The sequence below is a fragment of the Actinia tenebrosa genome, unplaced genomic scaffold (genome assembly GCF_029948245.1).
Source record: "Actinia tenebrosa isolate PJP-AT-01 unplaced genomic scaffold, QUT_ActTen_1.0 PGA_scaffold0__85_contigs__length_37466705, whole genome shotgun sequence".
NCBI classification, from domain to species: Eukaryota; Metazoa; Cnidaria; class Anthozoa; order Actiniaria; family Actiniidae; genus Actinia; species Actinia tenebrosa.
In genome coordinates this window covers 23,235,010-23,251,653 of record NW_028292569.1, presented here as the reverse complement: position 1 = coordinate 23,251,653, position 16,644 = coordinate 23,235,010, and the positions used below count along the sequence as shown (strand labels likewise).

Sequence of the window (16,644 nt, the reverse complement as noted above, 5' to 3'; positions counted from 1 at the left end):
CATTATTTTTAATTTATTTTAATAATTTTATTTTAGAGTTTGAAATATCTAAATAATTCACAGCTATCGGCTTCTCATATTTTTTCCGTCCTTTTATTTTAAAACAGGAGCAAAAAAACTTAAAAATGCGATTTCCCACTCATTATAAAAAAATTAAAATGACAAAAAAATAAATAAGCTATATAAATAAGAAAGATAAATAATTTATAACTATTTCTATATTTAATTCCTAAAACGTTTTTGTAATTTTTAATAAATTGTAATCCTTTCCTGATCAACATATTGCGTAATACCTAACGGCCAAGAGACTGGAAACAAATCTCAGCTAAAATGGCTGCCAAGTTACGACATCTTTTCCACTATTTTATTATATAATTCGTTAAGTTTTTGTTACTCGTATTTTTCATAAGATATGAGTGGGGGTCATAGTGTCTCGAAATCTGCTGTAAATATGCCTGACAAGTCACTACTTCGACATGTTCGCTACGAACATTTGATTGCTGGAGTCTGTGGAGGTGTTTCTGCAACCATGTGTTTGCATCCTCTTGACTTGATGAAAGTACGTCTGCAAGGTGAGATCATTGATTCCTGTCCAATAACCAATGTCTTACGCCCTATATCTAAATACTAGGAAGCCTTGATTTTTATTTTGATCGCGAAGTTGAAAGAAATCTTTGTGAAAATCGTCTCGACGTTGCCTCCTTCAATTTCTGAAACCCAATTGTTTTCTTGATCTTAGAAGTTGTGAAGTTGTAAAATATATAATAACAAGACAGTTTGCTATTCTCTGAAAACTAGTAATGACATTTGCTTTAAAGTGAATGATGGTCTTGGACGTGGGCCTAAATACAAGGGATTTTTAGACGCAACAAGATCCATAATAAGGAATGATGGATGGCGAGGATTGTATCAGGTTTGTAGTTACACTAGCTAATGGAGTAGTGCATTGGATGCTTATACAAATTATTAAAGCTTGGTTTTCACTTGCTTTAGAATCGGAGTCAGAATCTGAGTAAGCAGTAATCGATCACCGTAAGCAGAAACAGAATCAGAAGCAGAAGCCTCGATTTGATGTATATGTGCTTTCCTAACATTGAAGAGAGCCTGGAGAAGAGTACTATGATTGGTTTTCTGCTTATGCTTCTGATACCAATATTTAGTTTTCATTTGTTGTTAAAAGGATCTGAGTCAGAATCAGAATCGGAAGAAAATGGACACCTTCTGATCTTCCGATGCAAGTGAAAACTAAGCTTAAGAAAGACATGCATCAAGCTTGTATAATACAGTGCCCATATCTATGCATAGGCCTTTTCTAAGTTTGATAAGCAGAATGCATTCTGGTCTAGTTTTGATACAAACAACACTACTGTATATTGTGAAATGATGAACAAAAGACGTTCGTACCAAAACTTGAACAAAATGCACCATGTTCGCTGTCTCAGTAAAGGTCCATGGTCAAGGCCTGGAGAAATGAAAAACACAAGGGAAATCCCTCTTTATTTCCCCACTACGGACATCACTGTGGAGGCTGGAAATAAACTATATATTATTATTATAACCATAATATTTTATTATTTACTCATGATTCATCATTTTTTGTTTTGTTATGATATTTATATTTTGTTTAGGGTGCAGCGCCTAATGTACTCGGAAATGGTTCTGCATGGGGACTTTACTTTTTTGGGTATGTATACATTGTAGGTTACTATATTCAGAGGGTGACACTGAACATTATACCTATGACACAGGATTCAGTCCAAAATAATTACCTGATGCATGAAAATAGTAAAATGTAGAGCTTGATTCATGAGGTTTGGGTTTGCTGTTTATACAGTAGTTATACACATGACGCGTATATGCATGATGCCGTCTCCCCCTGTGCCACCCTGTATTATGTAGGACCTATTTACATGTACATGTAATTGCATCCATTCAGCTCACAACAATATTTTCTTATTTCAGACGATATATTATTCCCTTGAGCATTACTGGTAAACAGAGAAACAGTACTCAAGGGAATGACAAGTGATCTGAAATGGGGAAATGCTAATGTCTTTAGAAGATCAAAGGGTCTATTAATTTAGGAACACACATTTTACATTGTATATCATAAGTTCTACCTGTATTTTTACAGTGCTGTCTTATAAAGTTACCTTTTTCCATTTGAATTCTCTTAGTTTCTTCAGATCATTGGTTATTTTATTGACAGTGCTCTTCATGTTTTAAAACAGTTATAATATTATTAAAGCCTGGATGCATGATGATAGTGAGAAGCCACTAGGAGCAGAAAAGCACCTTCTAGCTGGTGCAGTAACTGGTAAGGGCAGCAATGAAATTGTGTCCATATATATGTACCTTTGACATATGACATTATTGAGGCCCTATGAAGGCGGGGGGTGGGGGGGAAAACCATGTCCTCCATCTGAATTTCTCAACTGCCTATGTTGCAATTTTGGAATGTTCAGGTGTTGCTGTTGAAAGTTTACCCCTAACAGGTCTCGGTGTTGGTAATTCATTAAAGCAATCTATTGTTTGTGGCAATTTTGTGTCAACTGCCGTTTCAAGACCATGTCTTAAATTACCCCTAACGGCTTGGCCTCATTAATCAGGAAACTCTCTGGACAAGGTGTTTGAATTGCTGTTATCACAGCTGAGCCTGAAATGAGAAATTCTTTTGTTATAAGAATCATACAAGTGAGGCTATCGGGTCGATACAATGCTTGTTGTCTCAATTGCATGTACCAATAATTGCTGCTATTGTCATGGACTATTGCAATAGACAGTCACGGTTAAAGCACTGTGATCCTGATGAACCCCTAATAATCCTCCAAATTTCAATGGTACATATTTTACTTCCCTCTAGTTTTTTTTTCTTGTTCATGTTCATACTTATCGTTAATCAGTAGGACAGAGTAGGACAGATGACAGAGCCAATAAAAAGTCCAAGTTTGGTTTTTATAAATTTTATTTTTTGCAGGGCTTGTTACATTGACTCTCACCAACCCTATCTGGGTGGTTAAGACAAGAATGTGTCTACAATACAGTGGAGAATACAGTGTTCAGCAGCAACGATATAAAAGCATGCTGGGTAAGCTATACTTTACAATATATACTGTACCTTATACCTTACTGTTGGCTAACACTTGGTCAATGCATGGCCGATAGTTGGCCAACATTCGACCCCGACTATCGGCCACTGCTATCAGGGGACAGTCGACTGACCAGTGTCAGCTGTTCATACATGTAAAGTATAAGATTACCCCTTATGTACAACAAATTCATTGAAGCACAGTGCTATCTAATGTTATATTTTTTAAATAGATTAATATATTATTTTTGCTTTATTGCAAACTTTGTCTTTACATGTAGTTATTACTCCTGCAACATGGCCTCTATAATGCCAATTAATGTAGGGGTACATACAGGGCTTACATTAGTTTTATTTCCATTGTACTATCACCCATTGTTTTCTTCTGCTATATATTTTGTAATCTTACTTTACTTATACCATCACCGATGATGGCAGTCGAACCTGCCGAAACATGTATGATTTAAAACCACCAAATATCAAAAGTGTCGTCTGCATAAAACATACAGGGCTATTACCACCAATGATGTTCAAACAAGACAACTTTTCTTTTTGGATCACCATTTTTTATGGCTTGTTTTATGAACTGCTGAAAAATAGCTTTCCAAGCAACTATGGCCTTAGTGCAAAGGTTATATGAATTTAACAATTGTCCTTTGCAAAACTAGATACTTTGGTAAAAGTGTGGAGATATGAAGGCTTGAGGGGGCTGTACAAGGTTTGTTAATTTCATTATTGCCATTCCATCATTAGAATATGGTCATGGTGGGTGAATGAAAATTTATCTTGCTTCCGTTCTACCACTATCTAGGGTGCTCTGCACCAGTTCCAGGTTTACAGCATATGTTACATGTATTAATTATGATAGGCTTGATTATTTTCCATCAGGGATATCTACCAGGAATATTTGGTGTAACCCATGGAGCACTTCAATTTATGGCCTACGAAGAATTAAAGAAAGCTCATAGTCATTATTTTAATCCACCAATCAACCAGAAACTGGTAGGTACTGTAGTAGATTTGCATGCATATTTATAATAATATTGTTCTGGTTTACAAGGGTAACACTTGTCCCTCTTTCCCTGATGGAATAGGAATTTAGAAAAGGTGGTTTTTGCGGCAGGTACAGTAGGTAAGCCGGTAAAACCAGGTTAAAAACCCTCAAAGCACAGAAGAAAACCAACTAGAAAACTCTACTTGCATATGGCACCAGGTCTAGAAATTGAACCCTGGTCACATTGAGGCGATCGAGCAATCTCTCAATAAATACTTTTCTTCTTTTTTCCCCAGAATTCTTTTGATTACTTGATTATGGCTTCCTTGTCTAAGATATTTGCCGCTAGTGTCACCTACCCTTACCAAGTCATTAGATCAAGATTACAAGTATGTATTAGCATATACTGCAATTAACTCAGTAATAATTTTAATATATTCTAAACTTTTACTTTCTTTCTATATATACAGTACCTATTTCAAAATAAGTTGTTAGAGCAAAATAATATAATATTAATTTAGAATAGAGAATAATATTCCAGCTATTCTTCGATCCATTGGAATGACCTATCTCCAATCAGCTATCACCTATTTCTGATCTTCTTTGGTTCCTACAACCTTTTTCCATATGAGTTTATGAATTTACATTGATATGATGCTTTCTTTTCCATGAACTTTGTCTTTTCTCCCTAGAATCATAACACAATAGGGCAATATAATGGAGCAATTGATATCATAAGGAAAGTATTCAGGTAAGACCATTCAGCCTTATATTTCATTTTATTTGAATTTTCACCCTGGAAATAAGAAGCTCTCTCACTTCAGACGTTGTTTGGTAAGAGGTTAAGGACTTTAAGAAAAAAAACTTGTCCGCAAGTCAGCAGTGGCGCAGCTCAATGAGGTCGAACTGAAAGCATGTGAAGGTACCTCTGGCAGCTGCTATACAGTCCATAAATGACCCCGGAGCACAGCTCTAACCAGTTTGAATAAGTTAGGATTGATTTGAGAAGAGGGAGGAAAAACCGGTGGACCTGAAAAACGCTTGAGGTCAGAAAAAGAAGCACTTCGCAACTGGGAACCTCTGAAATCCAGGGCATTTCAATGATTGATTATGGAATATTGATGCATGGCATTTTCTTTGTGATAGATATGAAGGAATTACTGGGTTTTATAAAGGCATGGTGCCAAGTATAATCAGGTTTGTATTTTGGTGATTAACAAATAATACAGCTTTTTCTGTGCTCGGCGTTCATTAATAAAGCATACAGGAAGTAAACATTGACACTGACAGTAGTAGTTTCCAGTGCTGTTTCCTTTCAATTCTTTGCAACGTTTGTTGTGCTCATGGATGGCATTAGCAACTGTACTCTATTCACTTAAATAAAGGTCAGGTCTTACCTCTGATACATAATAGCTTGATGATGCAGTGGCTAGTGCTTCCAGCTTTTAATCTGTAAAAAATCAGGTTTGACCCCTGGCTGAGGGTGAAAAATTGGAAGATGAAAAAGTCATGTCTCTCTATATTGGGGACTGTGAATCCCTTGTTGCTTGGATGACAACTTTAAATGGCAGCCCCATCTACAACAATATACTGTAAAAGAACCACTGAGGATGTAATGAACCCTGGCAGTGATACCTGCAAGGATGTCATCCTGCAGTATAGCATCAAGCTATTGGTGAACCGGGAAGCTGATGGTGCATCCCATATTCCCTTCTCTTTCTGTGCTGCAGGGACATAGTGAGGTCTCTATCATGGAGGGGGGGGGGGGGGGGGCAATGTACAGTAACCATTTTAGTGCCAAATCCGCAGGAATCCCACATGAATTAATTAATTTTGTTTTTGGGGGAAGGTACCCCAATCTCCCCCCATGCCACCTTCCCTATGCTAGTGTTGTGCTGACAGTGCACATAACAACTTAGCAACACTCACTTCTGTTCTAATACATTATAAAATAAACAGCAATTCATGGTACCCAGCCTTCAGTTCACCATTGGTAAACCATATTATATTAACCTGTGTACTTATTTACTTATATTTATGTGTTTTATGTTCTTTGCAGAGTAGTCCCAGCTTGTGCAATAACTTTTGTAGTGTATGAAAATGTCGTGTATTACCTTTTACCAAAGAAATGATCTGCAGTAAAATGGAGCCAAATTACAGTACACCTTCAATTACATATGCTCGTCACTTGGAAGTCACCTGAGGTCTTTTAGTTCATCAATAAGATCCAGGGCCCAAGTACAGTACATGGTATTTCCAGGAAATGCGAGCATGCCAAGAAAACCACACGAAGAGACAACTAAACAACATATATCAAATTCAAAGAAATGCACTGTGAATAATGTCAAATCCAAGTTAATTATAATAAAGTAAATACTATACTTTTATCTTTAGGGGATTTTCTATCATAATATCAAGACATGGTGTGAGGGCTCAGCAAGATTTATTTTGGAGGATAAGTTCTTTGCAGATAATTTGGGAGAGGATATCAAATACATAGGAAAGTTATGGGCTACCAATATACCGGGTGTGGGCCAGTGAGATAAAACTTACCTATAGCTAGTGATTTTGCTAACAACCCCCATCCCTATGCCCCAGTACATAAGGGAACCTTACATTTGCTGTTGCAGAGACTCGAAGCACTTGTGAAGTTAATAAGGGAAAGCTAAATAAATAGCAATGAATATTTTATAAGCTAAATTATTGGTATAAATTCAGAAATTTACCTTGCGCACTATTGAGTGTTTTTTAAACAGGTTTTCTTTTAAATAATAGAGTAGTTTTCACATACTTTTGCAATGAAAACTAATGGTAGCATGGTAATCAATATTCATTTAAATACACACAGAAAACAATGGAATTAGGGTCTACTAGAATGTTAACCGAATGAATAAAAGAATCACAGATTTTGCAGCAATAACTTTACAAAATTTTCATTAATATCTAAACTGTAACCGTTTTTTCCTAGCCGTAATACGGGATTAAAAAGTATGTCATCCCCACTTATGCAGGTATACAAAAAAAAAAAAAGGTTTTTCAGACTACGTGTCATTCTCTAGCGTATCATTTCTTTGTTTAACAGTTGCGCATGAGAAGACACATGCCGTATGGATGCGGTACGACTCAAAGAACCTGAAGAGAATAACACGTGGTCTGAAATGGGCAAACAGTACGCCCAAGCTAAAGAGGTCTTTAAAACATCGAAGACTTATCAAGAAGCGTGAATGAGTCACAAAGTCTTACCTTAGTAAACTTGTATTTATGTCTTCGTCTTTTCCACCTTATTCATTTTTCTGGTATCTCGTTCATCTGATACATCCCAAGTATTCTATTCCATTAATTTGTCTTGGAGTGGTAAGGGAAGAGTAGCACCTGTAGGATCGCGGATATGGAATCCCGCATGTGTACAGAGTTTGTTTCTCGCCCAACATTCCATCATTCATCTCATCTTACCCATTCATTTGCAAGTTGTCTTATCTATGCAACATTCCTCTCCCCATTTTCGAATAGTTTCTCTTTCACTCTATTTATTTCTTAATAATGGCTAGACTGTACTAAAATCCCTCGGTTGATGCAATGCATTCAGAAAATTTATTGTATTCTATTGTCGTTCTATCTGTCATATTCATGATTGTCGTTCTATCTATTGTATTCTATTGTCGTTCTATCTATTGTATTAGGTGTGATTCATTGTATTTTTATGTATACATTACATCATCTGCTTGCTACGTATGCTCTCCCGTTAGAGAAATAGGTTGTCCCGTAAGGTAGTCGCGCGCGCACGAAGCAATTGCGCGATAACGTGATGACTCGAGTGATGTAGAGGTAAAAGATAAGATGCACTTTTTATTCCCACTCAATCTGTGCAAACATGATCAAGATTGTCTCAACACATTTTCATTTTCAGTGCCACTGATAAGTTGTACATGATGACAGTGCCGCGATTCGAGTCAAACAGACATATGACATTGTCCACCAAGACGATATCACGCCGAAAGCTGTTAGAGCCAAATTGCATTCTTGGCAAAACTTCTCTAATTCCTATGAAAACGAATTATTACTATATTTTTATCCTACTTTAAACAAACAAGCTTCCTACACTTTCCTTAAAAGCCAATTTACATCAACTTGTTACGATAATACGTGTCTTTTATTACGAACCAATATCTTCAAAAACGTTTTAATCTAATCCATTTAATCTTTGATTAAAGGTGTATACGTATGCCGACTGACTCCGCTAAACATTTCACTTTTCCATAGCAACGATTTTGAAAGTCTGGATCAATCAGGCTTTAATAAGCTGAATACTCATTTTTGATTGGCCATGGTGGTCACGTTATCCTACTTGGCCCGTCCGCTTATCGCGCACGAAATTTTCGGAATTTTCGTAGACTATTTTTAGACTATTTCCTACGTTTTGATAACCAGATATTTCAAAAAATCTAATGTTTTTGCTGTTGTTCCGATCACAGCGCGGACCAATCGAAGAGAGCCAGGTTGAAATCTCAATGAAATCCCATAGATCATGGTTATATCAACTGAAAGACCAGAAACGCGAAATAGGATCTTCTATAATGCATAGGAGAGAACCAAGTAACTGTACTCATATATGAAGGCGGGGCCAGACAGGCATCGATTCAATGACCAGTAGTACACACAGTTTTCCTCGCTCCGCAAAACCTAGTAAACTAAACTAGTTTCGGCCTGCGCCATCTCGAAAGAAAGCCGTGCCTTTGCGTTAAAACTAGACAAATGGTGAGCTTGCAATGATAATTCGAGACCTTCTTTGACACCCTGGTCAGTATTCACGACTCTATTATTGTAAGTTAACCGTTCGTCTCGCTTCGATGCAAAGGCACTGCTACCTTTCAAGATAGCGCCCGTGCTATGACTTAGCATGATCATATGGCGTTCCATCCCCGCCAAAATTGATGGTTTGTATTTGAAGTTCATCACATGAATTTTGCATTCGAGTAAATTTTTTTATGTTATCATCTTGTATTTCATATGCTTCATCAAGGGTTCAACATACGTGTTTTATATTTGTCGTTCATGTTTTATATTCTTGATTGTCGCTGATTCATTCTAAACTCCACGCCACGTATTTGTCCTTTGAGTTTCACATTACAAACTCGACGACTTTTATTTTCAACTCAACTTCACGCTCCGGTGAACTCGGTTGACCTTGGTAGCCGCTGACCTAAAACAACGCAGTCGTAGGTATGAAAAGAAAAGAAAATGGCGGCAGAGTTTGCCCTCTGTTGTTGAAGAGACAATTCGGCAGCTTGATACAAACCGCCAACAGGAGGATGACTGTAGTAGCTTATTGCTTCGTTTAGAGTATCCTAAACCGTATCTAAACCGCATGTGGAAATGTTCATGTCTTTAATTTGTTTCGTATAAATAAGTACTATGATTACACTGGGACTATCTAGCATTCACTGCGGCCGTCAGCTTCTTGCTTTAGGCCCAGACAACGTTTATTGGAATAGGTGTATAAACGCAATAAAATTTAAAAACTAATCTTTCTACGTGGAATATACAATTCTTAGATTTTTTTTATCCTGATATCCTAATGCCAAAATGAGACATTCTCCTTTCGATGGTTATGGACACTCCTAGCAAAAGACTTTATTTGCGGCACAGAAAACCCACTTTCTACAAGGTGAGAGACGTTGATCTTCAGAAACCTTGAAAGAAGGGCGACCTGGGTGGCCAGTTAACACTTTTTCTGCCCTAGATTCATGAGATATAAACTATTGTTTTTCGTTCCTTAAGCATTTTATCGCTAATCCAATGCCAGCCACGATTGAGGCCGGTAGTTAACCTTTATTAATAATTGTAGGGTTTAGGATACTCTAAACGAAGCAATAAGCTACTACAGTCATCCTCCTGTTGGCGGTTTGTATCAAGCTGCCGAATTGTCTCTTCAACAACAGAGGGCAAACTCTGCCGCCATTTTCTTTTCTTTTCATACCTACGACTGCGTTGTTTTAGGTCAGCGGCTACCAAGGTCAACCGAGTTCACCGGAGCGTGAAGTTGAGTTGAAAATAAAAGTCGTCGAGTTTGTAATGTGAAACTCAAAGGACAAATACGTGGCGTGGAGTTTAGAATGAATCAGCGACAATCAAGAATATAAAACATGAACGACAAATATAAAACACGTATGTTGAACCCTTGATGAAGCATATGAAATACAAGATGATAACATAAAAAAATTTACTCGAATGCAAAATTCATGTGATGAACTTCAAATACAAACCATCAATTTTGGCGGAGATGGAACGCCATATGATCAGGCCGCGCGCCCGAACTTCGTTTCCGACTTCGTTTAAGAGCGACTGTCTGTAAGGATCGACCAAAATCGAATTTTCATGGCACAAGTCAAAAAATCGATTTCGCTCATATGTTGTTTTTAGATAGCCCTTAGTGTAAAATAAATCGAGGTGTTGTTAGTTTTGAAAAAAAAAATTTTTTCCCCACGAAATTTACGAAAATAGATTTCGCCCAAATGCATGGGGAAAATGACCGACGAGGTCAAGGAATTTAGTACAAAAATAAGCGCATCCTACAGCTAAACTACTTAACAATTTTTTCGGTTGGTACTTTTTATCGAAGGAATAGTTATTCCTCTTGCTTTTCGTTGTATTTATTCTAGAATATTTGGCGATTTAAGATTCGAAATAATTTTTCTACCGCGTACACTTTTTCCAAAGTTTAAAAATGCAAATTAAGGCCTTAAAATACTGCTTATAAAAACTATGTGCGGAGATACCAAATTATTCAAAACCTACACCCAGAGGATTATCTAATGTATTTCTATCAGATTCAAAAGAAAAATCTCTGGGCAAATCATTTTTAGCTTTCCGTTGAGGTCTTTTTACGATCTCTATTTCGCGATATTTCAACCGTAAACAGCTTGTTGCGTTACCTCCAACGACGTGACTATAATTTCAATTGCAATCATTCCATCGCTGAATTTTGCTAGAACTAGGGGATCAAACCAAGAAAAAGACATCATAGTAATATCCAACACATTTCAATTGCGAAATATTGACATATTTTATCACATACTTTTTAAACTCATTCTATTGCGTGACACAAAGCATGCTTTTTCAGTAAACGGAACACGCAGATGAAAATCGAACAATAACTTTCAAACTAAATATATCAGTGAACTAACTTTATTTTATTTAGCAGCTCTTTCATTGGAGTTTCAAAATATGGTTTTACTAATCCAGTAGCATTTAATAATAGCAATTTCCTTCAATGAACATTGTTTTGATAATGCATGAAACTAACATTGAGTTGACTGCCGCAATGATTAAAATCACGTGCCATCTTTCCATGGCAAAGTTCAGCAAGCACTGTATCAACACGGAAGTGGTTTGTTCGTTTTAATAGTTCTATAGTTGGAGGTCCGTGGAACTACGATCGAAGAGACAGAAATAAGTCAGTCGAGTCGTTACCCTTCAAACGCAAGAAGCTATATCAGACAAGCTCGAACAACTAGGCAAGTCCTGTTCCTGCTCTTGAGATAAAGCTGGTATAAATGAAATTGCTTCTCGGCTTCTAGTGAAGAAGATATATGAAAATTGCATTCTGACGAAAATACGCACATTGTGGTAGTTTACCAAATGTCAAAAGTAGTACGTAGGAGGACTAATAGTCCTCCTACGTACTACTTTTGACATTTGGTAAATAACGCTAACTTGATAAAAGTATCCTATATTCAATAACAAATACCAATACCCCAAAGGAGGGTTTGACATTGATTATTATTTTTTAAATCTTTTTCCTTGTTGTGTCATCGTGTTGAAGAATTAAAGTAATCTTTCACACCAACCCAATCATCCATCTCTCTCGCTGGAGTACTTCCCGGTAACTTCGACCGAGAAGTACTGGAGCAAGTCTAAGATCTATATTAATTATCGTTTCAGAGATAAATGTATACACTTATTTCAATAAAGTTAGTCACCAAAAACCTAGAAAGCTGAGATCACTGATATGAGCATCATGGGAAACTTTTCATATCAAAAAAGCATATATATACAAAGCTTTTTTAATACAAACTGCAGCTCGATGATGCTCACAAGAGGAGAGACTATAACCGGTAAAAGATTCGCAAGTCCATGAACAGTTATCAAGCAAATGACTCTACCCATAATCCTTGTCGGCCTCAGCTTTATAGCTTTTCGGGTGACTAACTTTCTTGAAATAAGTGCATAAACTTTTTATAGACAGACAAACATATTTTATTTTGCATTTTGTACATAGTTGCACATCAACTTAGTTCCAAATAAGTTAGAGTGCTCACACTAAATCCGTGAAACAAATACTAATTTTTAGCACTAAATAGTGATAATTAAACAATAGAAAACAAAGGATTCTGTATGAAATAGTACTAATTAGTACTATTTAATGTTCACGGTTTTAGTGCGTGCACTCTACGAGTATAGACGTATGTTTATGTATGCGCATAATATCTATATTCACATATTCCACACATACACGTCATACGTACATATATATTCTGTATTTATAAATGTTCATATAATGGATTCGATAAAATGCGTTACTAATCCTAATCATCTTTATGCAATATTATAAAAGTATTGATTTTTACTTGTTTTGTTGTTGTTGTTATATAAGGCTGCGTTCATAATGCATGGCGGGGGGGGGGGGGGGGGGGGCAGGTAGAAGTTTGAAATGTCCAGAATAATTCTCAACATCCCCCTTAAAGTTATGCAAAAAAATACGATCCCCCCTAAGCAAGGCTTGTAGCTTCTTTCAAAAATCGTGCATCCCCCCTTTTTCCTACCAAAATTTTCCCGATCCCTCCTCAATTTCACCTGCCCCTCCCCCCTTTCATACATTATGAAAGCAGCCTAATTTAAGTTGTTTACACGAGTGAATTTCACTGGTTGGCAACTTGCACTATTTTTATGATGTTAATATATGTTAAATGTTTGGAAATGTTCTGCATCTAAATGAGGACAGTTCAGCTGTTTCAAAGTCACGCTGAAGATCTTGCGAAAGCATATATCAATCGCAAAAATGTGAGATTGGAGCCGGTTTAGTTCACATACTTTTTACCGACAAAGCATGCTTTGTGTCACGCAATAGAATGAGTTTAAAAAGTATGTGATAAAATATGTCAATATTTCGCAATTGAAATGTGTTGGATATTACTATGATGTCTTTTTCTTGGTTTGATCCCCTAGTTTTAACAAAATTCAACGATGGAATGATTGTAATTGAAATTATAGTCATGTCGGTGAAGGTAACGCAACAAGCTGTTTACGGTTGAAATATCGCGAAATAGAGATCGTAAAAAGACCTCAACGGAAAGCTAAAAATGATTTGCCCAGAGATTTTTCTTTTGAATCTGATAGAAATACATTAGATAATCCTCTGGGTGTAGGTTTTGAATAATTTGGTATCTCCGCACATAGTTTTTATAAGCAGTATTTTAAGGCCTTAATTTGCATTTTTAAACTTTGGAAAAAGTGTACACGGTAGAAAAATTATTTCGAATCTTAAATCGCCAAATATTCTAGAATAAATACAACGAAAAGCAAGAGGAATAACTATTCCTTCGATAAAAAGTACCAACCGAAAAAATTGTTAAGTAGTTTAGCTGTAGGATGCGCTTATTTTTGTACTAAATTCCTTGACCTCGTCGGTCATTTTCCCCATGCATTTGGGCGAAATCTATTTTCGTAAATTTCGTGGGGAAAAATTTTTTTTTTCAAAACTAACAACACCTCGATTTATTTTACACTAAGGGCTATCTAAAAACAAAATATGAGCGAAATCGATTTTTTGACTTGTGCCGATGTTTGGTCGACTCTTACAGAAAGTCGCTCTTAAACATTAAAGTTTGAATGTTTCTCTAAGGCATGAAGTTGGAAGCGGAAGCTGGAAGCCTGAAGCTGAATGCTATTTTTTTTAATAAATTCTATGGTGATACTGTCAAAGTGAGCGTTTCTCTCACCTCAGCGTTCACTCAAATATTGACATATTAACTCCTTAAGAAAGACGTCTTTAAGTAAGGATTTTAACAAAGTAAACATTCAATATCAAAACTTTACTAGTGAAACTAGACTGTTTGACAAATATAAAGCTTATTTACTCTTCGATTATTGAAATAGTAATAAACAATGACCGAATATGTTAATGCTAAAAAAACGAACTAAAACCTTTTTTTTTTTCAACTCACAAGAAAATCGAAAGAAGAAGAAAGAATCGATAAAGCTGGTACACCGGTTTACTATTTTTATCTATTTATCCAGCTTCCACCAATAATCGAATATGTACAAAACAAATATAAATAGAATAACGAATTTATTAAAGGAGATAAGGACAGTAAGTAACTAGGGGAGGAGTGGGGGGTACTTTGGGGTGAAAGGGTATGCTCGTCGGAACGTTTCGAAAATACTCATAAAAGTTGCTGGAAGATTTTTAATCCCCAAAAGATGACACACAAAAATAATAAATAGAAAGAGCGATGGGCTTTTCATTTTCGATACCTTAAAAGATAATTGCCGAAATTCCCCGGGTCTGTACACCCTATAGAGCGTTTTCACTCACTCCCTAGAGAAAGAACTGACAATAGAGATGGTAGCCGTATTGGTGTACCTAACAAAAGAAACTAATGACAAAGTTATTGTCAAAGGTACACCAATATGGTGGCTGTGATGTCATGTCTGACAACAGAGATGGCAGCCATATTGGTGTACCTAACCGAAAAGAAACTAATGAAAGCTGTGATGTTATGTGGAAACCCTTTATTGGAAGTCACTGTTCCAATATGTCAAGAACATAACGGCAAGCCGGAGTCGTAGTCACGTCTCAACTGAAACAAACATTTTTATTCTTAGGTCCGAACGATGTTTAATCAACAGATGGATTAAGCTTATTGAATTCGACGGAACTACTTAAACCTTAGTCAGATATTGACTTTACTTTTCAAATGCACCGATGGGCATTGGTTTGCAAACCAATTGGACGCTAGATTAAACAGTGTTGATAAACATGAACTTTCATTTACTATTTATCACTGAGTAGCAAGATATTTTTAGAAAAAAATAAAATAATAAATAAAGATAAATCTATAACAACACCAGATCCTGAAGAGCCGGATGCGACGAAGTAGGGTCGATCAAAACTGAAGATTTCAGAGTATTCCCAAAAAACCAACAAGACCAGTAAAAACAAGGTTTCATAGTACATGCAATAAGATACATCTAGTTCGAATAAATAGCAGAGTTTGACACGGAAAAGAAGATTGTTCCCTTAGTAAAATTGCTTTAAAATTGTTTTATCTTTTTTGAACCACACTAGTGGCAAAACATGCACTAAAACATACTCCCTACTATACTAGCTCATGAGAATATGTGGACCGCGTAGCACTTATGAAATACAAGATATAGAAAATACAGACAAGTTATAGTGCTTGGGAACGAGGTTATTCCGGGCGAAAGACCCTTGGAATTAAATTCGGAAAAATTAATTTCCGACCCCAGCCTAGCTCATGTGAATAAATATCTCTAGACATTTTTTGAGGAATTATTGTCATTGTTAGCTTTGATAACCTACAATATCTTTTTCCATCTATTTATTTATGTCAATCGCATTTGTTTCATCAGTTGTCGAGTAATAGTCAAGTACCAAAGTCTAAATTATTCTATACCCAAAAGATTAAATCCACCTATCTAGAATGTTCGATTCTCCGACATATTGGTAGAATTACAAGGGATTAGCAACAATAAAGGTACAAATTACCCCTTAGACCACGCCCACGAGAAAGGGGAGGGGTGCTACTATATATGGTTTAGATGAAGGAATACCCCCTTAGGGTAAAACAAGTTTATTTTCTATCTATGGCAGTAGAGTGAAGAGTATACTATTATCTATTTCTTGCTATAACAATTCATTTCTTATCCTAATGAGTTATAGCTTTTCCTGGTGTTTCAGGCAGAGAAATTTGTCTTTCACTTTGGACACAAACAAAGATTGGACATCGCGCCTCTAAAAAAAAAAACGCACAAAACACTATGTACGGGTCCTTATAGAATTCTATATTTGATCCTCAATAATGAGAAAAATAAATATCATTTATTACGACTCCACGAGGAATACTATTTTTCATCGCTATCTGTGTGTATCTAGTGCGCCGGATTTTGATGGAAGGCATTTTTGTTAAAGTATAACTCATTAGTTTTGCAGGGATGTGATTGATTATAAAGTTTTACCGAGAGCCTAAAAAAAACAATTCTAGTGTTGCTTGCTCGTTGGATAATACCGAGTTTTAAAAATGTTTTATTAAAGAAATTAAATAGAATCTAAGATAGATATTCGATTATGAACCTATGTTTTGATTCTTATAAAAATAAGATAAAACGATGAATAAAAAGCATTAAATCTGTATCAAAAAATACCAAAGCTTTAGTAGTATTTGACTATCATATATTTTTTAAATCCCTTTTACAAAACTTAATTCTTACAAAACAAACATTTGCAAAATCCCTCATAACCAAGAGCTGACACTTTTAATGC

At 36.1% G+C, this 16,644-nt stretch overlaps 1 protein-coding gene and 1 long non-coding RNA gene across 2 annotated transcripts; one reads left to right on the top strand and one right to left on the bottom strand.

Moving 5' to 3' along the window:
• Window positions 1–326: 326 nt before the first annotated feature.
• LOC116302584 (solute carrier family 25 member 32) lies at window positions 327–6,469 on the top strand. Its single transcript, XM_031711918.2, has 11 exons — window positions 327–572; window positions 819–913; window positions 1,629–1,684; window positions 2,232–2,317; window positions 2,978–3,088; window positions 3,757–3,806; window positions 3,977–4,090; window positions 4,379–4,471; window positions 4,775–4,833; window positions 5,229–5,279; window positions 6,142–6,469. Exons 1-11 carry the CDS (start codon window positions 413–415, stop codon window positions 6,212–6,214), a joined length of 948 nt encoding a protein of 315 aa, XP_031567778.1. The 5' UTR covers window positions 327–412; the 3' UTR covers window positions 6,215–6,469.
• Window positions 3,738–5,819, bottom strand: LOC116302585 (uncharacterized). The gene is made up of 2 exons (XR_004197869.2): window positions 5,480–5,819; window positions 3,738–4,770 (listed from the first exon to the last, which is right to left on the bottom strand). It is a non-coding gene; the product is annotated as an uncharacterized LOC116302585 (long non-coding RNA).
• Window positions 6,470–16,644: the final 10,175 nt, after the last annotated feature.

Bases quoted from the DNA above. Each gene is read 5' to 3' on its own strand.
- LOC116302584 (XM_031711918.2), top strand. From the start codon at position 413: ATGAGTGGGGGTCATAGTGTCTCGAAATCTGCTGTAAATATGCCTGAC. The intron at 914-1,628 runs GTTTGTAGTTAC...TATTTTGTTTAG, and splicing joins GATGGCGAGGATTGTATCAG to GGTGCAGCGCCTAATGTACT. The intron at 5,280-6,141 runs GTTTGTATTTTG...TGTTCTTTGCAG, and splicing joins ATGGTGCCAAGTATAATCAG to AGTAGTCCCAGCTTGTGCAA.